The following is a 27,848-nucleotide window of genomic DNA, read 5'->3' as shown; positions in this document are numbered from 1 at the left end:
TAAAAACTCAAATTAGTACCTACAAGACGCAAATTGTTACACCAATGTACAGCATTAATTTTAATCAATTTGCACCAACTTGTGTCTCTACTTGCAATAAACATGATAAAATCAATATATTGTTTCTTTTATATATGCTATTGGATAATTAAGTGGCTTTTGTGATAACAAAAAAATGCTGTAGTTTTAAGGTTTATTATTACTTAGGTACTGTAAAATCTAGCATATGCAGTGGTAACCGCTTAATTAAGGATATCTTACTGTTCTGGGTACATTCCATCGTCTTTTTTATTCATTAGGTATATTGCATTAGAATTTTTATTGTGTAATCTATTGACCTAAAGAAACCAAAGAAAATAAGTTGCTTTAATTTTGTAAAAAGATAGTGAAAGGTGTTAGGAACTATATTTTTTGAAAAATACATCAATTCATTCTGGATGGTGAGGTATCCAATACTGAATGTATTACTGTATAAATATAAGTGTACATAATAAATGTTTTAAACTAAAAACGAGGCTTTTATTACAACATTCATCACATTATTAGGTATTCCACAAAAATTATACCGATCAATAAACAACGTAAAAGTAATCAGAGTTAAAAGTTATAAGTTATAGGCGGTTATGAGATGGTATATGAAGTAAAAAAATATTTTCCATTTAACTGGATTGAGCCACAGCATCACGTGACCTACAGCTGGTGAAAAATAAAATGTCAAACATCAGATGCCGACGATGACAAATAATATGAGCAATTAAAATATACTTATTTATAAAAATGTATGAGCATATTGTTAATAATGCGTATAAACAATGATACAATTTTTTATGAAATGGCAATTTTTGTTGATGTGCCGTTTTAATTTATGGAAACCATAGTGAATTGATTGGATCTAGGTAGCGAAGGCCTTAGCGAAGATAAATAATCCAAGCATAGTATAGAGATCCTTGGCATTACTCTCATCCTCTAATACAAACTACGGTAGACAGAAAGAGATAAAGCAATGAACGTACGTCAAGTGTAGACTGTCCTACGATTGAGTTAAACAGAGATAGAGTATATTTTGTATTGCGCCATCTTTTTCTTCAGAAGTCACGTTGTACGAAAAATTAGCAACTATTGGGAATCATAAATTTTAAGCTTGCGATCTTTAAAAATTCAATCTATCGGAGAAGTGGTGAAGAAGGACGCGGGATATTTCGTATTTGACTGATGTCACGTTTGTTCGAGATTGCCTCTTACTCGTGGAACATTATTATTTTTTTACAATAGTTGGTAGCGTGGAACTAGCAGAATTAGAAAGTGAGAGTTGGGTTAAATTTATGATTCCCAATAGTTATCTCTAAACATTTATTGCAAAATGGCTTTAGAAGTGGATGAAACCATTAAGTTATTTCAAAGTTTGGGGTTAAGTGAACAAAAGGCTAAGGAAACTTTAAAAAATGTAATTGTTACAAAGTATTTAACTTCTGCAGCCCAGGAGGTAAGAAATTATGTCATAGTACTTGAACATATGTTTACGTATATTTTAACATTCTCAGTTAATGGAGTTTTTGAGTTTAATAATTCACCGATTTTTAGGTTAAAAATGTCACTCTGCCGGACGGTGCAGGTATTTTAATATACCACTTAGCAACTAAACTAAAGGCCCAAATATCTCATAGATTATCATTTATTGTGCAATATATCTTATCTGGAAAGTTGGATACGACAAATAGAATTGAAGCTGCCATTGACTACTTATTGCACCATGTGAATGAGGCAGATGTGAATGTAGCCGATTTTGAAAAGGCTTGCGGTGTCGGAGTTGTGGTTACACCGGAGCAAATCGAACAAGCCGTGGAAGTGCAGGTACTTATCTCCCTCAATCCTAATGTAACAAAGAATTATATTTCTAAGCAGTACCCTTTCAACTCTAGATCCAAATTAACTCCCTTCGATCGTACATATGATTCGATTGAACGTGTCTGGTCATGTTCAAGAATCTATACATTTTTTTTTAAATGATTGTTATTATTACCAATTTTACTAATGTTATCCTATATATAGACACAATTATACTATGTCTGATATTACTGATGAAATGAAATACCATATTTTAAATACAGTGAAACCTCTATCTATCGTTTTTAAAGGGACCTATTAAAATAAACTATGAATGCGAGAAAACAATGAATGCGGGATTAAGAGGTCAATACGCAAGTAGATACGACCGAGTAAAGATACCGTCCTCCCAATCTGCATAACCATTCTTAAAATTTAAGAATACATGTTTCAGATGCAAATGAATTTATTTAAAAGAATACGAACCTGAATAGAATTTAAAAAATACTCAGGTTTATTGATCAAAATTTTATTTTTTAACTGTTTTATTTTCGTAAGTCAATAGTATATTTTCGGCTTTGCAAATTGTAATTTTTCAGCATCGGTTATTGAATGTGCGTTATAGAAAGTTTTCTTTCAAAGAGTGTGCATGCTTCTGGAAATGCACGTACAGGCAGTGGCTCCTTTTCATCAATATCGACCTCTCTTGCTATCGGTTACGCAAGCTTTTGTTAGTTTCTATCCCATACGTTGAATGTAACAAAATTGAAAAGAATGTAAAAAAACAGGCAAAATGTAACAAATATGCTGCTTAATTCGAACAATAAATGCGGTAAATGGTGATAGAGAAACGATCGATGTGATCTATTTTAGTATGAAATTAATTCGGGATAGAAGAAATAAACGACATATCCGGGAAAGCGATTATTCGAAGAACGATAGATAGAGGTTTCACTGTATTTGCAGTCTTATGATCACTTTGCAATGCCTACTATAACAATGGATTTTACGAATCATCTTATTTGTTTATTTTAAAGAAATCTATTATAATTCATAATGAAACTGCATAGTCTTACTGTTTATTGGAGTCATGTCCTCTTTATTATTTTATTAAATATTCCCCACTATAAATGGCAAAATTTATACTTTTATATAAAAATCTAGGTATAAATATTATAATATTACAATTTTCTTATCTAAATCATGAATATGAGCGTCAGAGTTCATTTCAAATTACATTGTTGTGTGCCAAGTCTGAGGGGGTTATAATAAGATCTAATAAAATAAATTGTATTTTTTCTTAATCACCTTTCTAAAGGTGAAGATGCATCTTCAAAAAGTCACTCAGATAATATGAGGTGAGATAAAACAAGTCTTTAATTATGACTAAGATACGGGATAATAAAGAACTTGACAATTTAATTTCCTATTTGGCTCTAACAATCCAAGGGCCGCAAAAGAGGTTAGAATTGTAATATTAGTTCATTATTATTTTAAGATAAGGTATATAAATTAATATGTAGTAATGTTTTATTTTTGTTTACAATATTTTTATATTCAAGACCATTTTTTACATAGCGATTTATGCAGTATAATATATTTTTATCAAAACTGACATTGTGGTGAGTCTCTCTGAGGTAATTTAATTACTAGAAATTTATTTGAATAATTAGGAAATAGTGGTATTTACCAATTATAAATGGATAGATGTTGCCACAAAGTGACCGTCGAATCAATTAATAAAAGTTATTTAAATAATTAGAATGATACTCATTTGTTTTTTGGTTCCCTTTTTCTTTAGAATATTTGAAAGTGTTAAAAAATACCTATTAAAAATTAAAGATCACTCACATAATTAAAATATCCCCCCTCATTCATAAATTCATTCTTACTGGAGGTCATTTAATCCTAGTCACAGAAATTCTCATTACAGGTTGTATGAAAATTTCACCAAATTACTATTTTGAAACTGTATTTTATCATTTTTTGCAGATAGCCAAAGTTCGTAATGAGTTGATAGAAAAGCGTTACAGGTTTAACAGTGGATTGATAATGCAAGCTGTAAGAGTTTCACTTCCGTGGGCTGATGGGAAAGCTGTCAAAAGTGAAGTTGATGTTCAGGTTAGTTAATACAACTTCAACAAATATATTTAAATTACTTAACCACAAATAAAAACAGGCACTTGAGAGCAATCCTTGTCTAGTCTTTTTTAGAACTTGTATTGACTAGCTTTACTAAAATTAATAACTACTTATTAATTATTGTTTTTGTAGGTTTTGGATCTTCTTGGTCCTAAATCGGAAGCAGATTTAGCCCCTGTTCCTAAAGCTGATAAAAAAACGAAAACAGCAAATGTATCTATTACCAAAAAGGAAAATGCTGACGTTAAAGCAGGTAACTTATTTTTAAACATTTACAAACAATTTTAATTATAAAAAAACTATTTAAATGTTATTCCCGATTTGTGAAATGCTCTTACATTGCTATATGATCTTTTATCAGTAATTCTTTTAACAGGTGCTCCAAAGCAAAATACTGGAATTGGTGGGTCCGAGGATGGAGCTTCGACAATCAGTGAACTGATGAAGTCTGTTAAGTTTCATGCTCCTGGAGAAAACTTTAAAACCGACGGGTATATTGTCACTCCAAATACAAAGAAACTGCTGGCCGAACATTTGAAGGCTGTCAATGGTAAAGTCAGGACTCGCTTTCCTCCTGAACCCAATGGCATTTTGCATATAGGACACGCCAAGGCTATTAATATTAACTTTGGGTATGCTGCCGCTCAAGATGGTCTTTGTAATCTGAGATACGATGACACAAACCCAGAAAAAGAAGAAGAGAAATTCTTCACTGGAATTCGGGACATGGTGGAGTGGTTAGGTAAGTTTTATTTCATTCTCTTTCAACCTGCATCTACCCACTGCTAGGCGAAGGTCTCGTTCATTGTGTACCACAGGACATTCTTCAACTCACTCCTTTCTGACAATATCATCAAACATCTTCAGTCTGTTTTCCTCGCCTACCATCCTCTCAACTACATACATTTACTTAAGGAACTAAACTCGCTATATGGGTATTTTATGTTTTCCAAATCTCTCATTTTTGACTGAGTCTAAGACATAGTTGCCTGGCATCGCTCTTTTTGTTACTTACAGTTACTGAAAAGTCTGCTTGGTGATGGTCCATATATCCGGTAATTTTTTATTTCGTCCTCTAAATATTTATTTTAAATCTGTATCTTACTGATTCATTGTGACTAAAATTAAAAAACAGTAACTATTGTCTAATTGCCAAATGAGTATATTCTTCAAAAAAAATCTTACTTTCGAGTTATTCATTGCCCTCAAAGTGCGGTATTTATTGTTATGATATGACAAAAGTTACACTTTTTGATGTCCCGAGTGATTCTCTAATCTACTATGGCTTATACACAACATAATAAGAACACATTTTCACTTGGATATATCGCTCACTCCTTTCAACAACGTCGTATATCGAAAATTGTCAATTTTCATCGTGCATGTTTTCAGAATGCCCAGAAAATATACTATATCCCAGCGAAACGGCATATTTTTAACTTAATATGTATTTACCCGCTACAGGGCAGAAAGTGTTGTTTTTGCTTTTTGAAGAAAAGGTATTGTTTTATTATTTTTTTTTAAATATACTTAATATTTTTTAAATGGAGAAAAAACATTCAGGTTTTACCTAAAAAGACCTGTTGCACAGTAAAAAGTTCAATAAGTGGCTTGATATTTATTTTTAATACATTTCATTAAAACGATCTCCTGAAAAATCAAGTTTTTTGATATTTGACATTGTTGAAAGGAGTGTGCGATATGTATTAACTTCTACTTTGTACTTTCTGAATTACCCTTCCTGGTCCAATCTCAAAATCTCTAGCATTTCATACATTGTGTATTGAACATTCTAAAAAAAAAAAGGGCAATAAGGTATGATAAGTCATTCGTATTTTTACTAAGTCGCTAAAAAAATCCACAACTACATATGAGCTTACCTAATAAATCCACTTATATTAATTTTTAATAAGAAAAAAAATACATTGCTATGAAAAAATCTCAAAAGAAACATTCTTATTTTAGGTTACAAACCCAGTAAAGTGACTTATTCTTCTGACAACTTCCAACAGATGTACGAATGGGCTGTGCTGTTAATTAAAAAGGATTTGGCATATGTCTGTCACCAAACTGTGGAGCAGATGAGAGGTTTCAATCCTGAGCCGTCCAAATGGAGAAATAGGCCAATTGAAGAGAGTTTGCAGTTATTTGAAGTAATGACTAATTATTTACTTAGAATTTAAATAACTTAGTTCAAAGTATTATTTTTAATAAATCATAAGTTTTTACGAAGTGTTATAAACTTAATGCTGATGCCTTAATTAAAATAATAAATAATACGGTCGAACTTGGTTATTACGAGCACGGTTTTAGCGATATCTCGCATATAACGAGGAAACATTCTAACTCTTGAGTTGCTGCTTGCAGCACAGGATTTTCCAATTTTTATAGGAAAACTGGATTGACAGGAAAATATGACATGTGTGCAATGGGTGAATTGTATGAATTTTGTTTCCATTGCGACATATTCTGTTATGTGACCATTCCAGATAACATACATGTGATAGGTATGTTTTTAAAAAAAATACCTATTCTCGGATATAACGAGGAACGGTTATAACGAGCAAATTCAGTCAGCCCCTTAATCCTCGGTATAACCGAGTTCGACTGTATATATATTTTTAAAGTGCACTTTTCAGAATTCACAATTTTAGTCCTGTGTAATAAATAATAAATTTAAATATCTTATGTATTTTGTTCATCATATACAAAATTACAGTTATAAATTTACAATAATGTAAATTACAGGGTACACATGTGTCAAGAGCACAATTAACATATTATATATTGTTTAATGATCACTTGTTAGTTACTTGTTTGTTATGAGTCGTGCGATCATTGGTTTAAAGACACAACTTATTTTGTATCTTCTATCATCCAATTATTAAAAAAAAAAAAAAATACATATATATATATATATATATATATATATATATATATATATATATATATATATATATATATATATATATATATATAAATAATTCTATTATTTAATGATTTTTTGGATAATAGAAGTAGGTTACAGCGCTTTGTTGTGAAATACTCTAAAGTTCCTTTTAGCAAACGTGGTATATATTTCATTGTATATATATTTATTTTTATTTTATTGGCAAAGCACCCAAAATTGAGTGATACATTCATTGTATATATTAGTATTATTATCTCAAAAAATAGTGAACAAAAAATTAAAGGGGATATTTATGCACTAAAGGAAATTTTAAAAAAAATGTTTTTTTGGTTGACAAAAGCAACTACATACAGTCAGCAGTCATTACATTTGATATAGTTATGATATTTTACTGAAGATGAGATGTGTTGGATAAGATAAAAAAATGTGGATTTGTAATGTTGGCTTTCTACATACTATGTTAAAACAAACAAATAGCACTTTACGTATCTAATTTCTCCAATGTAAGTACATTTTGCAAGTGCAACAACCACAAATATGATGTGCAGTGTTAATCACTGTTGTTTTCAGTATGTTAGCTGTCTGATCCAATTGCTCATGACAGAATGACGCAAACTATTGCACACTCAGAGCACACGCATGAACGCGTCCACTAGTAGTATCGCAAAGCACTTCTTTGCAAATGTAATTAATGTGCACACAATTTTATTTTGACTAAACTGTATGATTAATAATTTTTTTTATTTAAAGGATATGAAAAATGGCAAAATAGATGAAGGAAAGGCTGTACTCCGAATGAAGCATACATTGGAAGAAGGAAAAGTGGATCCTGTATGTTACAGGATAAAGTTTATGCCACACCACAGAACTGGGGATAAATGGTGCATTTATCCAACGTACGATTACTGCCACTGCCTCTGCGACAGTATTGAGAACATCACTCACTCTCTGTGCACCAAAGAGTTCCAAACTAGGAGGTCCTCCTACTACTGGCTGTGCAACGCTCTGGACATCTATTGCCCTGTCCAATGGGAGTATGGAAGACTGAATGTTAACTATACCGTAGTCTCAAAGAGAAAAATTGCCAAGCTCATTACTGAAGGAATTGTGAATGGTATGTTTTCTCATACTGGAAATATCTTCACATTTTCTTGTTTTAAATTTTCACAGTCATCGGGATGCTGATAGTTGATATTTGAAAACCTGTTTTTAGATTGGGACGATCCAAGGCTTTACACTTTGAGTGCCCTGCGACGTCGAGGATATCCACCGGAAGCTATAAACTCCTTCTGTGCCCGACTTGGAGTTACAGGAGCCCAAGGTTCAGTAGACCCTTCTACCCTTGAAGCATCTGTTAGAGATGTTCTCAATAAAACTGCTCCAAGGTATATTTTAATTTTATTTCATATATTAAACTCCAATGTGGAATATAAGATTTTTTTGTATAACTAAGTGCTTATTGTTCTTCTATCTGGCTAATAATGGATGTGAATAATATTTTATTTAGGAGAGGTTTGTTAATACATAGTGCTAAGGTAGTGGTGTATACTAAAGTCTTTGATGAGAGATTATATACTAATATATAGTTAAAATTTCTGATCACAAAGTTCTGCTTTAGATGTTGTAAATATTATTTATATTATGCAATCAACATATAATTAAAGAATAAAATAATAAAGTTTCAAAAACATTTGTCTTTTCAATATGTATCTGAAATCATGAATAAAATAAATCATACATCAAAAACTTAAAATTCATAAACTAATTTCACATACTATCTATCTAATGGATTTATAAAATAAGAAATAAATTATGTATCATCAGATAGATGTGGTCACTTTTGATTTTGTCACCACAATGAGAGTTAATTTTTGAAATAATGAAGCCTTTTCTCTTGCTTGCCCTCTAGTTTGAAATCACTGCTGTTTTTCAAACAGCTTGTTTGATTCCTTCGATAAATTTAAACGATACTTCTTTTTTGCAGGGTTTTAGTAGTTCTGGAGCCGCTCAAAGTAACCATAACTAATTTTCCAAATAAAAAACCAATTGAAGTTTTGGCACCCAATTTCCCCAATGAACCAGAAAGAGGTTCCCGAACAATGGTATTTGATCAAGTAGTTTACATAGAACAAAGCGACTTCAAGGAAAAACCAGAAAAAGGATACAAAAGATTGTCTCTCGAACAAGGTGTTGGACTGAGACATTCTGGTTATGTCATTAAGGTAACGAAAATTACACTTTATCATTTTTATTTTATAGTTTGTGCCTTTCTGTCAGTTGACTGTAAAAAAATATATTTTAGGTGTCTGAGGTTGTTTACAGTGGCACTCAAGTTATTGAGTTGAAATGCACATGCGAAAATGCAAATGATGTCCAGACCAAGCCAAAAGCATTTATCCAATGGGTTTCTGCACCACAAAAAGTTGAAATTAGGTTATATGAACCCTTGTAAGTACATATTTTGCACTTTGTAAATAATTTGATATCATATAATTTGGTTGAAAATTTTACTCATGTTCCAAGTGATACATCAAGCTTATAAATATTTGGTATTTAATTAGGATTTCTTATACATTTACAACTCTTGCAGATTCCTCCATAAGAATCCTGAAGATTCTGCTGAGGTTCCTGGCGGTTTCCTGTCGGATTGCAACCTTAATTCTTTAAAAGTGGTTGATGGATTCGCGGAAGCTTCCGTTACAACAGCTAAGATCTATGATAAATTCCAATTTGAAAGAATTGGTTTCTTTTCTGTGGATCCCGGAAGTAGCTCGAAAAAGGTTGGTAATAAACATGATACATATATGTATATGTATGTCAAAAGTGAAATGGTTGTAAACAATATTGATTGACATAGTTTTACATTGTGTGGCATTCACCTTTTTTTCTTTGCATTTTTATGAATTTAAATGATGCAACATTTCAGCCACTCCAAATCTTAAAAAAAGTGAATTTATATTCTCTATTCAAACATCTTAAATAAATAATTCTTCATCTTTGATGAGATGTCAAAAAATAATATGAAAATAACTCCTGTAATTGGAGATAATCCAGATTTTGTGAACAAGTATTTGGACACACTCAAAATGTTGTATCTTGAATAAAATTAGCTTTGAAGATACATTATACATATATTTGTTTTATAATCTGATAAGATACTGAAGAACAATAACTGTTTTTTCTTGTTTTTTTTTTTAATTATCAAAAAGAGAGTAGTCCAAATGGGACTTTCGCCTTTTACAGTTTTGTACATACAATTGATAATGAATAACATTTGTTCATTAATACTTTTATTTTATCCCTTTAAAAAAATGTCTTGCCTTATCTGCTAATTGACTTTACTAGTACAGCAAAACAAAAAATGTATGCATGTTTCCAAAAAGGAATTTTACATTTATAATGTACCACAATTTTTTTCCATTGTATATAAAATATATTAAATCATATTTTTCTATTTCAGATCATTTTTAACCGTACTGTGACTCTGAAAGAAGATACTGGGAAACTTTAAACTTGGCCAAATAGAGTTGATTTGAAATTATTGATATATTACCCTAAAATATTTTTTTGCTTATTTTATTAAACTGAACAAACTGCAATAGACTCTCGATTAACTGGGATGGTTGGTGAATAAAAATCCGGGTTAAACAAATTTTCCCCTTAATTAAAAAATATCAAGATGTGTATGATTTCTAACATACTTACCTTTTACCTAATGTACATATATTTAGTAAAAAATCTATGTTCGAACTTACCACACATGAAAATGCCACACATGTTTGCAAATCCCCGATTTCTATTTCGGGGGTGTTTGTTCCCTATTATATATATGTATGACTGGCTCATACAAATCTAATTCAAGACACATTGTTGTAACAAAACAAAACATCTGACAATTGTTATGTTGTTATATATATTGCAGCCGACACAAACCAAAGACAGAATATTATTTTATATATCAAGTTTTACTCGTTTAAAAAAACATGTGCTTATGGAAATTTTGAAGCATCTCGGAAAAGCCGCTCCCAATTTAAAATGATCCCCTTAAAGAGAGTCTGCTGTATCATGATAAACTGCTTATGATATTAATAATTATTTTTATTTATTGTATACATTTAATAAAATTTTCAGAACTTTATTAAATGAGAGTACATGTAATTTTTTATACCCTTAATATTAAGAGGAGTGAAATAAAAGAGAGATTTAGATATGATTTAAATAACAGGGTTTTATTGCATACATTTTTAACTCTTAAATTAATAATTAGGAAAAAACATAATTGTGTTTCAATTCAAGGTTACAAAAGGGGAGGTGCTAAGTATAATATTGAACAATGTCACCATCACTTACAAACCATATGAATATGCATCAACACCAGTCCAACAAGAAAGAAAGAGTTATCAATATAGAATGAAAAAAAACTTTTATTTGTACTTCATGTGAATATCAATGCTTTAATAATGGAGATTGTTTTCATTTCTAGTACAAAAATCCACCTTTTAAAATTTATTTTCTTTAATTGAATACATTAGTATACATTTTGATTGTTGTACATATTTGAATAATATTACAATGTTAAAAAAAGTTTTCGTTGCAAAATTAATTAACAATTTAGTTTTCCTCAGTTTTTTTTGTGACTTAAAATAAATAAATAAAATAAAAATGTTAAACTGCTATTTATTAAATGGCTGAGAAATTTATTTTATTATGATGGAAAAATGTATTACTCTGAAGTGTTATTTAATAGGTTAATTTGAGTACATACTCTGATTGATGTTAATAATAATAAAAAAATAATCCTATGTAATTATTTGCAAACATTAGGTTGTCTGGGAATTTGTCATTCTGGTTTGTGCAATTATAAACAAGACGTAAGCAGATATACATAGTTCTATATTTTCTTGTGTTGAATTACCAGTTTTGTGATGTTTATACGGCAGATAAGATATCAATAGACGGTGCCCTTTGCTGAATTCCAATGAAGCAACATTGTGTGGAAAATTTGGAAAGATGTTATGTATGTTTGTGCAAAAGATTGTTCAATTTTGTTATACATCTATGCTGTCGACACAGAATATTTCAATATTAGGTTGAATGAATTACAAATAAAAAATCACCGTGGACGAGAATGATAACCAACGCTGAAGTTCTCTAAAGAGCTGGCTCCAGCCAGCTCTTTTTAGTGGAGTAAAGATTTACTGATCACAGTAAAATGACAAAAGATTGTATATCTCGGTCACTTCCTTGGTGGTGACAAGAACCAATGCTTCAGCTCATTCTCAGGGGCAAGACATATGGTGGTACTAGCAAAAGACAACTACCCTGGCTCGGAAATGCATGTGACTGGATTGGAATTCAACAAATTTCAGGAGTTGTTGCTGAAATCAAAAGACTCGGAGGCATCGTCAACATCCACTCGACTAGACAGGGCACTTAAAGAAGATCAAATTCTAGGGATGAAATTAGTATGGCCGAACTAATTGACCCGACTAAATATGACAAACCTTCCTGACAACCTATTGTTGGCACAATATTACATCCTTTATTACCTTTTTGCTCAAATTTAATTTAATATTTAGTTAAATTACCTAAAAAAATGTGTTTGGCTGTACAAAAAGTATGTAAACACATTATTTAAAAGTAAAGAAGGCATTACAAATGCCATATAAATAAATGAAAAAAAAATTAAGGTACTCTCCAAAAAAATTTGAGACATGAAAGGTTTAATATATATTTACACCCCTGTAATATTTTTCGCAGGTATATTAAGGTAACAAATTGTTATTTAAATACTCAACAAATAAATAAATAAACTAGTATGTACATAGTAAGCAGTATTTATACCGTATGGCAATTATAAATAAAGTAAACTAAATTTTCACTATGTTACATAAATTATTAAAGAGCATGATTTTAAGAAAGAAGCAAGTAATATTTTGCTTCTCAAAATTAGCCAATAGATCGCATTAAAAATTCACATGATTGAATACATATTTATGACGGACTGAATAACAGAAATCACATGTCACACGATTCAGACTAAAAAGTCATCTAATTTACTATGCACCACACGTGCCGAGAAGTAATGATATCAAAGACAAAATATAGTGAGAAATATACTGAAGAAACAGCGCGCAGTTTGGACCCTTAATTCAAGACAAAAATTGGTGCTATAAGGTAATAAAATTTAGTGATTACAATTTTACAAGTTAGTACATATCAAGTTCAAATATTATCGAAAATATTTTCTTTATTTATATAATTTTAACTACAGAAGTAACGGAGAATATTTCCCTCGTGTCTAACATAAGATATTTGGTCGGAGAACTTCTCATAACTAAGTCACAGCGTAGGAGGCGATTTTTAGGACTTAGGAATGAGATGTTCCTTCTGCCGACAATTAGGTACATTCACTTATCATAAGGCATTTTTGTCTTTCCTCCTAGAATATAATCCATTTAAATACTCTAATCGGATATATCGTACTGAGACATCTTCTTGCCGCTACCTTTATAAGATCATATTTTACATTTAGTAAGAAGTTTACACTTTATACACCAGTAATAACATATGGAATGTTGAGATTGTGAGCGGGATAAGCGCACCAGAAATATTTGCAATCGATACATTATGATATAGACTAAAAGTAACATTACGTTTGCTTTATAACTTTAAGTATTTTATAAGGCTTCGATGATAAATACTTAAATAAATATTACGAGACAATTTCAACTACCGAAATGATTATCTAAGTGCATGTACATGTGCTCGCTATAAAATAATTTCCAGGTGTTCCACTAGACATGAGAAAATTATGTATGTGTGTGAATCTATTATTTTCTAAAAAACATTCTAATTCTTAGTTTTAACAAAGGTCATATAATTTATCAATATATTTTAATTGAAATCTGATCCACATTATCCAATTAAAATTTTAAAAAGTAACATTGAGTCTGCATTCACTTATGAATGGATATGATTTTAAGTTGTTAATATATCTACAAATTCAACAAATATGCTTTGTTTTGTCATATATTTTTAAATATTAATTAATATAATTTTCCAGCATTAATTAAGCTCTGAATACAAATAAGACATTACATGTTTAAAAATAAATTAAAACTTCACACGAAACACTTTTTTATTAGATTAATTATTGCATGATCTTTCTGAAACACCTGCAAACAAGTAAATATGTTATGGTACTAAATTTTTACTTTTCTATTTTTAGTATATAAATACAGAATAGGGTATTATCACTAAGAAGAAATATGTATCAGATTTAGCATAATCAAAATTTAAATATATTTTTTAGATTCTCTTTGTATTTATAAAAACCGAAAAAATAAATTCCATTCATAATCTTAATTTGCAAAAATTGGTTATTGAAAAATAGCTTATTTATTATTTTTTAATCTATTGCATTATATCAAGTGTTAAAATTCCATGTTAATGACTTGATATTTTTGGAAAGTTGTTTGCCAATACTGTTAAAACTTGCACACGATAAGATGTTCTTTAACTTGGAATGGCATCCATTCCGATTTCTCCTTGGTGAGATTTTATGAATCAAGAGTGCAAGACTATATTTATTTTAGACCTTATTTTTCTTTACATATTTTAATTAAAACAGTATGGACGAAAAGCCAAAAATCAAGAAGAAAATAGTATGGATTGTCTTGAGATATTGTTTATATTTATTTTCTAACGATAATACCCATAATGTCTAAATAGTATTTTTTCATCTGTTATCCCTTTGAATGACCTACAATGTTATGTACATATATCATTATTGGTAAAGCCAATACCAGAGTGTAATAAGATTTTGTTGCGGTGTTGTTTAGAATTTAATTAAATACGTGTGTATTTTGAAAGAGATGTAACAGTTATGTCAAAGATACTTAATAATTTATAAAAGTAAAATTTATGAACATAAATCATTAATCCTTAGAAATTAAAAATGTTTCCAGACTAAAAAATACAAGGAATTTTTTATACGGGTTGGTAAACATCTTGGACAACAGAACTAAAATATTCTTTAATACTGATTCCGTGATGTTTTTAGCAGTGAGATAAGCACTAACTGCACAATATTCTTCAGTAATATACTACTTTTTAAAATAGATATATGTACATATCTCTTCGGCAAACAATATGAATCATACAAAATGCCATTGCATTCAAAGGGTTAAATTAAGTTATATATTTACATATTTTTCATTAGATGCTAATTAAAAGTATAATATTCATAAAAAGGTTCTTTTTTATACACAGGAGCAAGAAATTTTCAGTAATTAGAAATATTTCATATCCAGAGAGCATATTTTAAAAATATATTCACATATTTAATAATAAGTTGGAACACTCATGACAAACTATATAATATAACATTGGTGTTTTTTTTTCAACTACAGATGTTGTCTTTGAAATATGTATATGTACTTGTTTACGAAATATGTACTATCTACGCTTTATTGTTATAATTATTTTTGTTTTACACTATTTTAATGTTCTGGGATAAACACAAAGAAAAAAATATGCCTAATATATTAACACTCAATGGTAGAATTTATTTCGTTAATATATAAAGCCAGAGATTTTAACCAAAAATATCAGTTGAGCATACATAAAAAGCATATATTTGAGAAAAAATAAACAATCTAAGTGATGGATTTCTCAACCGTTCTGAATGGAGAAATATGATCCTTGTTGGAAAATTTCGAATGCTTAGTTCATAAAAATACTGGACCGACATCATATTTAAATTCAAATATAATACTGCTTTAGACGTGTAAATTATTTAGGTGGCAAAAATACATTAACATGCTTAGAATGAAAAATAATATCCCTAGACCTCAAACGCCGTTTTTCATCTGACTGGGCTTCTTCTCAAAACTTGGGTTTAAGGGGTGGGTCCAGGGCGCGGGGGGTTGGGCCATCAGTCAGGGTTAGGATCACCTAGTAGGGGTTACTAACCCCAGGCGTAAAAATGTGATTATTAATTGTATTCAGTATTACCTTATATGCTCCGCTGATAGTGATCGGGGCTTTGAAAGCATTAGCAATTAATTTTATCTTTGCTCGCAAACACTTAACATGACTATTTAAGTAATGATAGGAGATTGAAATAAAAATATGGGTTGTATGGGTTCGAATGGACATATAGAGTTTCTAAACCGGACCCGGGAATATGCCAGGCAGTTTTCAGAAATCCTAAAGATTGTTGGTTTCAGAACCAAATATATTTTTTCTCAACGTATTGATAAAAACTATTTATGTACATAATAGAGTAATATTAATTTATATTTTTTCTAAATCATTACTAAATGTCTACGTTTTACACTATAAATGTACATGTTGGTAATTTTTCTTTAATGTTGATTGAACAATATCACATCATAAAAAGAGATTACTCGTGTATTATATAGTACCAAAATATTAGTCGATTATTATATACATACATCACAACATTTTTCAGAGTTAGATTTCAGGACACTTTGAAAGAAATTTTAAAAAATCTAATTATTATTCAATGATCTTTTTCATTCGTAAGCAATAAAAGACAATGGACTTATCACAAATACAGAATAGGCATAAAATATTTTATTTACTGTAGAAAGTCACAGTGAAAAGTATGCACAAATAAAAATATTGACTGTTTCATGGGAAAACCATCTCGGGACACAGAATGAATGAATAAGGAAAGAATGATTAGAGAAGCCCATGAGACAAATTAAGTTAGATGTTTAGAAGCAAGAAAAGCCATAAAAACCAGTACATCAAAAACATGAAAGTGGAAAAGTCGGGAGCCAAAAGAATCAGTGGGTATGAATAAAATTTAAAAAAAAATTGTAGCGGTTTTCAACAAAACGCCTTATTTCAATAAGCTGAGATGTTTTTTTTTGTATGAAATCACATTTTTTTTATTTTTCAAATTTGATATTTATAATCAAACTGCAGTTCAAGGAGGATTTGTGATTCTGCTGGATATACAACCGCCTGAAGCTAACACATTTTCCATGATACAGTCAACATCTGCTCCACAGCTATGGAGTTATTTATTTACATGCACTATATAGTTATAAGAGTTGTGATTGTCAGATGCCTAATAGATATACATATGTAATTGAAAATGTTTATTTACAATTTGAAATAGATGTGAAGTGATAACTATGTTAGTTAGTTCACAAAAATCTTAATTGGCTTACATAGTACACACAAATAAATAGATACAACTCTATATCACAACTAAAATATCTTAACTATTTTTACTAATAAAAAAGGCATTAATGCTTTGCTCAAGTAAAAATCTAATTGAAACCACAAAAAATTGTCACATTTTAAATGCAATGAGTAAATAAATATAACTGTTTCGTTTTCTTTTTACGTAATATGTCAATAGATAATACATACATCTCGGGCCTTTAGAATGACAAGATTCCAATTCAATTCCAGGCGAAGTTTATTGAACTCGTGGATACATACAGTCAGAGCTCTGAGCAGAATTGAGTTTGAAAATATGAATTGCAGTATTTGCTGTGCTGGATTGTATTTTTATATAATTCCCGTTTTATGGTATGGAAAGAGTGAAGCTCTAATGGGACGATCTTGCAAATGCACTAAAATCTTTATTGAATGTAATGAATTGTGTGAAAACAAAAAAAATGACCCAGTTCTTACTTGATAATACCCAAAAAAAACTTTAACTAGATATGTATATCTAATTTAATATTAAAACGGGCTAATTTTGCAAAAATTAAGTATTATTACATTTGATAAATATTTACAGATAAACTAAAGAAACATGCATATTTTTCCATTCTGAAAATAAGATTCACCATTATTTTATTATTATTTATGTATGTACATATAATGTAACCTTTACTTGAGGTATTAATATTTTGCGAAATGAGGAAATAAAAAGTTATGGAAATACAAAAATTTTCTTCTCAGAAATATGATGAAACACATTGGGAACTTATCATTCTAGTGGTATGTCGTGTGATATTTGTGAAGAAAAAAAGTATTTTTGTGTTTTTAAAAATATTTTTTTATCTACGGATATTTTAATGGAATTCAAATGGAAAATACCAACATTTTTGCAGTAACATATTGAAATGCAAAAGAATATTGAAAGCATAAAGGTGTCAAACATTTTATACTACTTTTACGTGTTTCTGGGAAACTAGGTTATGCCATGCATAAATCTACTCAAAACTATTGAAATAAAATGGACTCTTGGGTCACAAAAACTAACATTATTCTCACACCATTGTCTTTCTTTGCCACACATGATGATGTGGGCGTTACCTAAAATAACTCTTATATTTTATTTTTTAATTGATTACAATTGTATATATTTAGTTAAAATAATTAAGATCGATTTGGAGATAATTCAACCTTATAATAATTTTTTACAATTTACAGTACTTCAGTTTAAAATAGAGGAATTATTAACAATAACAGATTCATAATTTTTTATATATTAAATTTCGTTGCTGATTTTTTCAGCATAGATATTATCGATTAAAAGTATGATTTTAGACTAGTATTACAATTGAATCTAATTAAATATTAAACAATGTATCGTTTTATATTCATAATGAGTATAAGGTATCGAATTTTAAAAAGGTTTCATTTACATATTTATAATTAAAGGTATATATTATTAATAATAATATGTTACACTGATATCGGCATAACCTTAAAAATATCACTCTTCTGAGTACATACAACTTTTGAATAATAAAATGAATAATGATGAGATCGCCACATGACTGCAGTAACCAGATAAGTTCATACAACAGTCTCTAAGTCTTCAGAGGCCACATGGAAATTTTCTTGACCTAGAAATATCAAATGGATTAGTTGAAGTTTTCGTCAATAATATCCACCACTGTCATAATTACATGCAATTTTAAATAATTAGTAAACCACGCAAAGAAATTGTAAAAGCTTCAAAATTAAAAGATCCATAAAGTAACATGTAACTCTTAGATTTTGTAAGCAAAGCATTAGATTTTTTTTTAATTTAACCATTAACACATTCTGTGCGTTGAACACAGCTCCAGTGTCCATACAAATATTGCGGTCATTTGTTGAACATGGAGTCGTGTTGAATAAAGATTAAGATTCGTAGCCGGATTTAAGTGTTTCGAAAAAACAAAGGAATACACCTATTTATGATGTTTAAATAGAAAGTAGAATTAGATTTCATACAAAGTTATGGATTTTCAAAATTTTGCAAATTACTCTTTTATGCATTGAACGAGTTAACCACCAGTTACATTACAAACGAGATTAGCAGTATTCCAATGATTGGGTCATAATCCGCTCATAATGCGATTAGCTACTGGGGGTTGGATTCCCAGGGGGGGTGAAAATAAATATTAGTGACTACACTCAAATACTAATTTCATAGTACCCTGGACTGGCAGCTCCTTTGAGCACAGGATTGATCACCTTCCCTTCTTTTAAGTAATGAACAAGATAAAACTATGCACCATTGGGTGGGGATAAGGGTTAGAAGAATGTAAAAAATTTCATAGTTGAATTAGGACAGTCGTTAAGATAATATTTGAGCTTACTCTCTAAGTAGGCAGCTAGGTGCTGATCGTTGGCCAGCAGCGCCAGGTGCCGGGGAGTGTGTCCTCGCAAGTCCTGACGCAGGGGAGAAGCTCCTCCGGCCACCAGCAGGCAGCACACGGCGCGGCGCTTGTGCGCTGCCGCCTTGTGAAGTGCTGTTTGGCCTCTGAAATATATATTTTATTTGCATCATAAACTAATATGTACAAATACAAATCCATATCTACAGTAAACTATAAAAAAATAAATGCAGTCAGTACTCAAATTTGAAACATAATAGATTTTTATAAGAAGAGTAGAAAAATAGGGAAATATGAAATGGAAATAAACTGGTGCCATGATATTGTTAAGTGTCGCTCAAATGTGAAACTGGTGTCAAGAGTTGGAATCTTTTTTCTAAGCTCTGGATTCTCTTCTCAAAACTAAAAATCATTTTCCTCAGAGAAAAACTTACAACATCAATTTATTCTAAAATTCAATAAAAAATTGCAAATATTCATTTAAGTAACCGTAAATGAAGTTCAAATGAATGGAAGATTTTCTACAGTTTTGAAAAATTGCAAATCAAATTTAAGAAATATTTATTATCACTAGGTCCGAGGGTTGCAGTGTATTTTTTATACCTTCTTTCCCTGTTTATGAAGTTAAAAAAAACTATGTTTCCTGCTGCTTTAAAAATATAAAAATTTGTTTTAAAACACTTTAACTGCCTTCCATTTTCGGAGAAACTTCCGTATATGTATGAGAAGCAATTAGCAATTTATCTGCCATGAGTAGCCACAGATTTCCTTGCCTTCGTGGTATCAATATACAGTTCAAAAGAGTTACAGGAATGAAATATGTGTATTATGTATAACAGGTAACCCTCCTACACCATAGTTTTGCTGATATTATGTAAATATCTAGAATCATTTTCCATTACCCATAATCTAAAAACATTTATTTATCGTTTTTAAGTTTTCGAAATCCGACCCCCATACTATACTAAATCTGGGTCTTATACAACGGGTTACATGAGACATTTTCCAGAAATTATATATGTACCTCCTTATAGAACGGTAGTGTGTAAATTGTCCACTCACTTGTCATTATCCTGCATGTTCAGGATTGATGACGGTGCACATGCTATGAGATACTTGACAATGTCTTTGTGCCCGTATCTCGCTCCGATATGGAGTGCTGTCTGTCCGGTGGCATCTATAGAGAGCAGAGAGAAGCCTGATGAGTGCAACTCTTTCAACTGAAAGCAAAACATTACCAATTTATTAAAATAACATCTAACTGAAAATATACCAAATTAAAGTTTTAAATTTAAAATAAAATAAGAATATGAAAAGAAAGAAGGATTTAAATCTTTTGATTTTGATAAAGTTGGAGAGATAGAAAAGATTATGAACTGTTTATTATACCATTTTTAAATCACCAATCTTTGCTGCTTTTAAAACAGCATCCGTTGTCTTTTCCAAAAGTGATCTGAAAATAATTTATCTTGGTAAAACATATCTTTATAGGTAGATGGATATTTATTCTATTATTATTTGCATTAGCAATTTCACACCACAAATAAAAAGACTGGCATGAATTTCAATAAAAATATTTACAAAATAAAATAAATTGCTACTGGGGACTAATCTGACCGTCAATTAATGAAGAAGAAAAAGGGTTAAAGAAAAACTTCAACGTTCTATATGGGTTAATTTAAATAATTATATATGCATATAATATAAGCATAATATGCTATTATTTTCTATTGAATTCATATCAAAATTATAGATTTTCACAAACACAATGCCAGATGAATTTCAATATTCTTTTTTTGATACATATTATGAATTCAAAAGACTTTTATAAAATAATGTAAGTGTTTTGGCAATTATCTTTATTGATAAAAATAAATGCAGAGTGAAGAATATATTTTCTTAAATGACTAATGCAAACATGCTCATATTTTATACCAAACACATGCTATATACAATATTAATAAATAAAACCCTTATCCGCACCCCAATGGTGCATAGGGCACTGCGTCATATAAACGCAGTGTTATCTTGATCGTTTACACATGAAGGAAAGGTGATCAGCCCTCCGCTTCAGGTACCAGTCCAGGGTAATATTGAATAAATATTACAGTGAAAAAATCACTTATATTTATTTTACCCCCCTTGGGAATCGAACCCGGGACCTCCAGAACGGTAGCCGAGCGTGCTGACCATTACACTACGGGGACATATATAAAATATTAGGAAAGTTTAATTTTATGCCATTCACACATAAAATCTTAAAAAGGGTATTTAAATAGCCTTATGGCTCTCTTCATACGGTATACCTACCTTTAAAGATTAATGTTTGAGGCCACACAGACTGTATTTTCCGTAAATTTTAGATAATCAAATAAAAATGGAATATTGGATTTTTTTTAAATAAATAAACTCAAAAGTTTTTATAAAATGATGCAAAGATACAATAACAAAACCTTGAAAAAATATCTTTTCATGGATGAAAATTTAACATGCAAAATTTTATTCAACTACCTCAATCTTCAATTTTTTTCTCACTACATCTACCAAAAAGAAGCAGGTTTGCTAAAATATATTTTAATACAAAGAATATTTAACAATTAATATAATATTAAAAAAGGCAGTTAACTAAAAAACAGTCAATATTGTAGTATCTCGCTGATCTATGTAACATATGGAAATTTTAAATGTTTTTACCTTAAAGTCCCTTAAGCCCCTTTATGCGCCCTTTAAGGGCGCATAAAGGGGCTTAAGGGGTTTTTATTTACCTTAAATCTTTTTATTTACCTAAAATTTACCATAAAGGGGCTTTTATTTACCTTAAAGGGCGCCCAAAGGGTGTTTATGCACCCTGAAGCGTACACAATAAGGTGTGAAATAATTTTTGTTTTTTGACCACATGTACGCAATACGGGTTAGTATTATACAGCAGGTGCTTTGGGCGCGTGTTGCGTACGTTCAATGAAGCATGACAGTTAATAAAAATATACACTGTAATTATTTTGTGATAGTAGATTTAAACAAGAAAAAAGCCTTCATATTCATCATTTATAATTTTTTATCACAGCACCAGCAAGAAATGTATTAAATTTTTACATTGTGACTTAAATATGTTAAAAATACTTGTAAAAGTATCTTTACAAGGAAACACTTTACCATGCGTCTAGTGCTCTCTGTTACTAAGTCTCAGGTCTACTCATCAAACACATACAACTCATTAAAAAGTACCATGAGTTTCAATTTTTAGTTTAATTTGTGATTTCGTACTCATTGCTTCAGACACCTGAATATTTACATCGAACACACTTATCCCACGGTAAAGCGCATATGTCTAAAGGCAGGTAATGTTAGTAGATTGAAGCGTATTATTATTATCTCACCTATATCCAAAAACGTCTTGCTCAAATCCAAATAATCTTTCATGAATGCTGCATGCAACCAAGCAACATAAGGGTGCAATCAATTCTAAAACAGTGTAATGCTTCAAGCAAAATAGATAAGAGTGCCGTGGAACTATATGTACAAATCCTGTTGCTAAAATATCTGCAGCATCGTTCCTAGAGTCAGTGAATTTATCTGCAAGGATATTAGTTATATTTATGGTTAGAGAAAGAAAACAAAATACATACAAAATACAGTGTGCAAAATGAAATATGTTTTATAAGTTTTTTGCTCGATCACCGTGTTTTAAATTAGTTGTGAAATTTACACCACCCGACACAATTCTGACATCTTCATATTTTTTTTAATACTTATTTTCTTGAGAACCATTGACAGTTTTTGTTTTTGTAATAACATATTTGTGAGTTAAAACTATTTAAATAACAAATTATCTGCATAAATTTTAGTGATGACAATTATGTATGATTAAATATATGATTAAATTTCAAACATTTTTACAGCGTGTCTCTCACTTTCTGTCACTTGGTCACTTTTGATTGGCAAGAAAATAAACATCATTGCAGTTACATAGTTATTTTCAACAAGTCAATGACTGAAAATATACCAAATAATTTGCTTCCAAATTTAAAATCGCTGAGATTTTTTCCAGGTCAACATCAAGCTAGTATGATGTTAAATAGTCAATAATCATGTTTTTGTAAAAAATGCACTTGGTAATTTTCTCCTGTATGAGGGCGATATTTATCATATAACATATTTTCTTTCCAAATTATTCTCACAGATGTCAGTGGTATGAAGAATTTTCTATGCTGTGAGCTAAAAATCATTATGATGCCAACATTCTAACTAGAGAAATTGAAGTGTTAATTTTGGGTACTGCATTGTCACAAACTGTGCATTATGAAAGGTGACAGACTGTGCCAACTGTGGGTAAAGAATAAACCAGCAACACTACATGTCTCTTGATATATTTGATCTTTTATTTATCAATTTGAATTGTATTGAATAGCAAGAAATTAACAAATTTGAGTGTAATGTAATTAATATATCTGCATACTTTTTGTAATGCTGAAAATAAACATTAATTTATGCTGCTGATTGCATAAAAGAGACTTAGGGGTAGTATTTTAGGAAAATAAACGATCCAAAATAATTATTATTATTATTATTACGAAACTTACTGCCGCAATCGAGCAGATTTTATTCATATTTAAAAAAGCGAGTAAACAACCAGCCATTTGCTGTTGCCATCAACAGATTTGTTCAAGTCCCCTTTTCATAGATTTCTTACAATTACGCATTAGAATGCCCACAAAAAGATTTTAAAAAGTATTTCTTGTCTCGGTATTACATTAGTCACAAAGCACCAAAACTCCTTATTTATTATACTAAATTAAGATTTCAGAATGATACTAGAAAGGTTGTAAGTAGTCTTAGATAGTTAGTGTTGCCAGTTGTAGAAAAAAAGTGCCATGCATCATGCGACCACTACCACTATGTAAAAATAATGACCAGTGCAAATGAAAAAAACTCAGATGTCAATATTTAACACAGAGATATATCATATTGTAAAAACATGGGAGAGATTTTGTCACTTACGATTTGAAGTGAGTTATGGAATCCCTCAGGAGGAAGTCGTCTCTGGCGTTACGGAGGGGGTGCGCGGAGGGGGGAGGGCTGGCGGGGGTGAGGCAGGGGGGGTCCACTTCGGGAAGCACGGGAAGAGAGAAGGTCATGGGAGATTGGGGGGTGCTCGGCGATAGCAGTTCCGAACTCTTGGCAGGGCTTCCCAGACCAGACTCACTAGAATACAAACTTATTTTTTTCATATTTCTGCCAATCATAAAATTGAAAAAGAACTTTGTGAGAAAAACTGAGAAAAGAACTACGTATGTAAAAAAATTGTGATCTCCATCACAAAAGACCTATATTAAAATGATTCAGCAGACTTTAGCAATGACCCCAACTAGAAGAAGAAGAAGAATAACGTATATATTAATCCCTTCATAACACATATTTGTATGTGTGCATGCAATGTACCTGCAAACAGATCAAACAAGAGCTTTCAAATTTATAAGTAGTTAGTCAGCGAGAGTGCTCAAAATCCATGTATTGTAGTAATCCCATGTCCCAAAATGAGAAATGGAAAATACTCATCGGAAATATTATATTTATCGCTCACTCCTTTTAAGAACGTCATAAATCAAAAATCGTCAATTTTCAGTTGAGCATGTTTTCGGAATGCCCAGAAAATGTACTATATCCCAGCAAAAGAGGCATATTTTTAACTTAATATTTACCCGCTACAGGGCAGAAAGTGTTTTTTTTTGCATTTTGAAGAAAAGGTATTGTTTAATTATTTTTTTCAATAAATTAAATATTTTTCAAATGGAGAAAAAACCTTCAGATTTTACCTAAAAAGATCTGTTGCACAGTAAAAAGCTCAATAAGTGGCTTGATATTTATTTTTAATACATTGTATTATATTTTTAAACTTTAAAAACGTTCTCATGAAAAATCAAGTTTTTTGATTTATGACGTTCTTGAAAGGAGTGAGCGATATACGACTTATGGATGTAATATGTTTTAAAAATAAATTAATAAATTTGAAAGATGTAAACAATTTATGTTTTTTTTATATAAATGTAATACTAGAAAAGATGAGTAAAAGTAATCTCTGGTATATTACGCCCATCCAAGTGTTGATGTACATTATACATCTTGATAATTTTAATATCATAAAAGGTTTGATACAAACCTGTTGTGTGACTGGTCCGGCACATCGAGAGATACTCCGGCACTCGGCGTGTCCATGCTATGCGAGATGTCCAGTGAAATGGAGTGTCCCGTGGTGGTGTCGAAGGACATGGGGCCGGCCGAGGACTCGGAGGGGCCAGTGGTGGTGGTGTCCGTATCCGGAGTGAGGGGGGCGATCCCCGTGTCCAGGATGAACAGACATTCGTGCCCGATATCCGACACGTAGTGAAGGTTCTCTTGAGCACGATCCACCCGGAAAAATCGTTCAGCTGTGCAGGCTGAAATAAGTTTATTTACATCGATAAAAACAGAAAAACCTTGTTGGTTTCAAGACCCCTGGGAATCAAACTTGGGACCTCTAGCACGGTAGCTAAACACGCTAACCATTACACCATGGAGTGGTCAAAATAAATATTAGTGATTTTTACTTTTATTTTACCCTTGACTGGTCCCTGAAACGCAGGAGTGATCACCTTGCCTTCATGTAAGTAACAATCAACATAACACTCCATCAATACGATGCAGTGCCCTATGCACCATTGGGTGCAGATAAAGGTTCGAAGAAGGTTTCTAGACCTACCCATCTCTTCACACCAGAAGCAACAACAAAATACACTTTTGAATTTTCTGTCAAAGTCCTTGTTCGATTCGACACCATTAGTTAAAAATCGAGACTTGTCACCATACAGTTTAGTCCCTTTCCAGACTTTTGACCTTCTTATGGCACCCTTACCCTAAGTGCATGTTGGTCATTGGTCCGACTAATAAAGCATGTAATGATATTTTGTGCATCTATATACCACTATCATGGCACTTTTTTTCATGAATAGTGCTATGATAGTGGTGTATAGTGTTGTTTGCATGCTGGTGTAATGATTGCCCTGGTGAGATGGGTATATCTTGACATCAGTAGACTGAAACCTCGGAGAGTGGTTTTATATGTACTAACATAACTCACTAACTGACCACAAAGTAATAAATAAAAAAAACTTCTAGAAAGTCAAAGAATTACAAATCCACAGTTAAGTTATGCCTGTTATGTAATAAACATGATTATTATAAATGCAGAGAAAAAAACACTTACAGTCTACAAAGCACCAATCGGCAGAGAGTGATGGCAAGTTAGGATTATCCTTGACTAGATTATTGATAATTCCTCTCACTTGCTCCAAATCCGCAACAGCGTTCACCTCAACATTACCAATACACTCCGCTAAAACAAAATTCAAATATGTACAATATAAAATAACACCACAACTTTGATAAAGAATTGAACACTGAAAGGGAACTACGATAAGAACTCAAATGTTATTCATGGTTTTAATCTTATCATCAATGTGACTTCTTTGCTTTGGCAAAAAGGTATGTAACATTTTTTTATACAATGTATTTACATTCAAATTGAGATGTACACAAGTATGGTGAAAAGTAAACATTATAGACAATATTAATCAATTATTCACATTATGTATTATGTAATAAGGATGATGAATAAAGCAATGTTAAAAAATAAAATAAAATCATATTATACTAAAATATGACTTTAATTTACAAAAATAAATTAAGTTATTTTGAATGTTAGTTAAATTATTGCTTTGTAAAGTGTCCCATATTAAACTACCTAAAATTCTTTGTTTCATTAATCGATTCGGCAGTCACTTTGTGGTAAAATCTACCCATTTTTAATTAATATTTTACTTAGTAAATGTACCACTATTTCTAAAAATCTACTGTGACACGTGTTTCGATGTATTCCACATCATATACGGTCTTTTAAAATGATGCGGAATGCATCGAAAATGTGTCACAGTAGATTGAAAGAAATAGTGGTACATATTTACTAGGTAAAACATTAATTATAAAATTCTTTGATTAATGTAGAGATTGGATAAAACCAAGGGACTAAGGATGAAAAATATCTCAGCTCCTAAGATAAAAATCTTAAAGGATTCAAATCAAAAAATCATGCTTACCTGTCTGTTTCAAAAGATCTTTGTCATAGTGGTGTTGCTCGTAATCTAACATTGTTATTAGATGTATAGAGAATTTAAGATGATCTAATGTGGTTTGCCTGAAAGCAGAAATTATTAAAAAATAAGAATTAATAAATTAATAAATTGTAAAACAAAACAACAAGAGTATTTTGAGTGAAATATTATAAAAACATTTTTTTTAAATATTTTTAACTTTTAATCTTTAACTTAAGAATT

At 30.7% G+C, this 27,848-nt stretch overlaps 2 protein-coding genes across 6 annotated transcripts in view; one reads left to right on the top strand and one right to left on the bottom strand.

Annotated features, from left to right (window-relative positions):
* The first annotated feature begins 1,098 nt into the window (after positions 1-1,098).
* Positions 1,099-11,091, top strand: GlnRS (Glutaminyl-tRNA synthetase). The gene is made up of 12 exons (XM_088270064.1): positions 1,099-1,483; positions 1,582-1,851; positions 3,817-3,945; positions 4,099-4,219; positions 4,343-4,708; positions 5,932-6,119; positions 7,628-7,991; positions 8,091-8,262; positions 8,862-9,099; positions 9,180-9,325; positions 9,468-9,657; positions 10,338-11,091. The coding sequence occupies exons 1-12, from the start codon at positions 1,361-1,363 to the stop codon at positions 10,386-10,388; spliced, it is 2,358 nt and encodes a 785-aa protein (XP_088126190.1). The 5' UTR covers positions 1,099-1,360; the 3' UTR covers positions 10,389-11,091.
* Positions 11,080-27,848, bottom strand: part of LOC148303406 (eye-specific diacylglycerol kinase-like) — a 192,776-nt gene continuing 176,007 nt past the window's right edge. For 4 of the 5 annotated variants that reach the window (XM_088270063.1, XM_088270060.1, XM_088270062.1 and 1 more), the window contains 8 exons: positions 27,612-27,709; positions 26,723-26,851; positions 25,640-25,916; positions 24,481-24,696; positions 20,872-20,935; positions 20,545-20,702; positions 19,465-19,628; positions 11,080-18,723 (listed from right to left, as the gene is read on the bottom strand). In XM_088270063.1, the coding sequence (XP_088126189.1) occupies positions 18,674-18,723; positions 19,465-19,628; positions 20,545-20,702; positions 20,872-20,935; positions 24,481-24,696; positions 25,640-25,916; positions 26,723-26,851; positions 27,612-27,709 (1,156 nt within the window). In that variant the 3' untranslated portion in view covers positions 11,080-18,673. The remainder of the gene's footprint in view (positions 18,724-19,464; positions 19,629-20,544; positions 20,703-20,871; positions 20,936-24,480; positions 24,697-25,639; positions 25,917-26,722; positions 26,852-27,611; positions 27,710-27,848) is intronic. The other variant, XM_088270059.1, reaches the window with a different exon arrangement.

The sequence above is a fragment of the Brachycentrus maculatus genome, unplaced genomic scaffold (assembly GCF_059751285.1).
Source record: "Brachycentrus maculatus isolate JH-2025_06_01 unplaced genomic scaffold, ASM5975128v1 h1tg000370l, whole genome shotgun sequence".
NCBI classification, from domain to species: domain Eukaryota; kingdom Metazoa; phylum Arthropoda; class Insecta; order Trichoptera; family Brachycentridae; genus Brachycentrus; species Brachycentrus maculatus.
This window is presented reverse-complemented; position numbering and strand designations above follow the sequence as displayed.

Excerpts from the sequence above, each read along its gene's own strand:
- GlnRS (XM_088270064.1), top strand. The coding sequence starts at position 1,361 with ATGGCTTTAGAAGTGGATGAAACCATTAAGTTATTTCAAAGTTTGGGG. Across the intron at positions 4,220-4,342 it reads AAATGCTGACGTTAAAGCAG|GTGCTCCAAAGCAAAATACT; the intron begins GTAACTTATTTT and ends TTCTTTTAACAG. Across the intron at positions 8,263-8,861 it reads CTCAATAAAACTGCTCCAAG|GGTTTTAGTAGTTCTGGAGC; the intron begins GTATATTTTAAT and ends TCTTTTTTGCAG.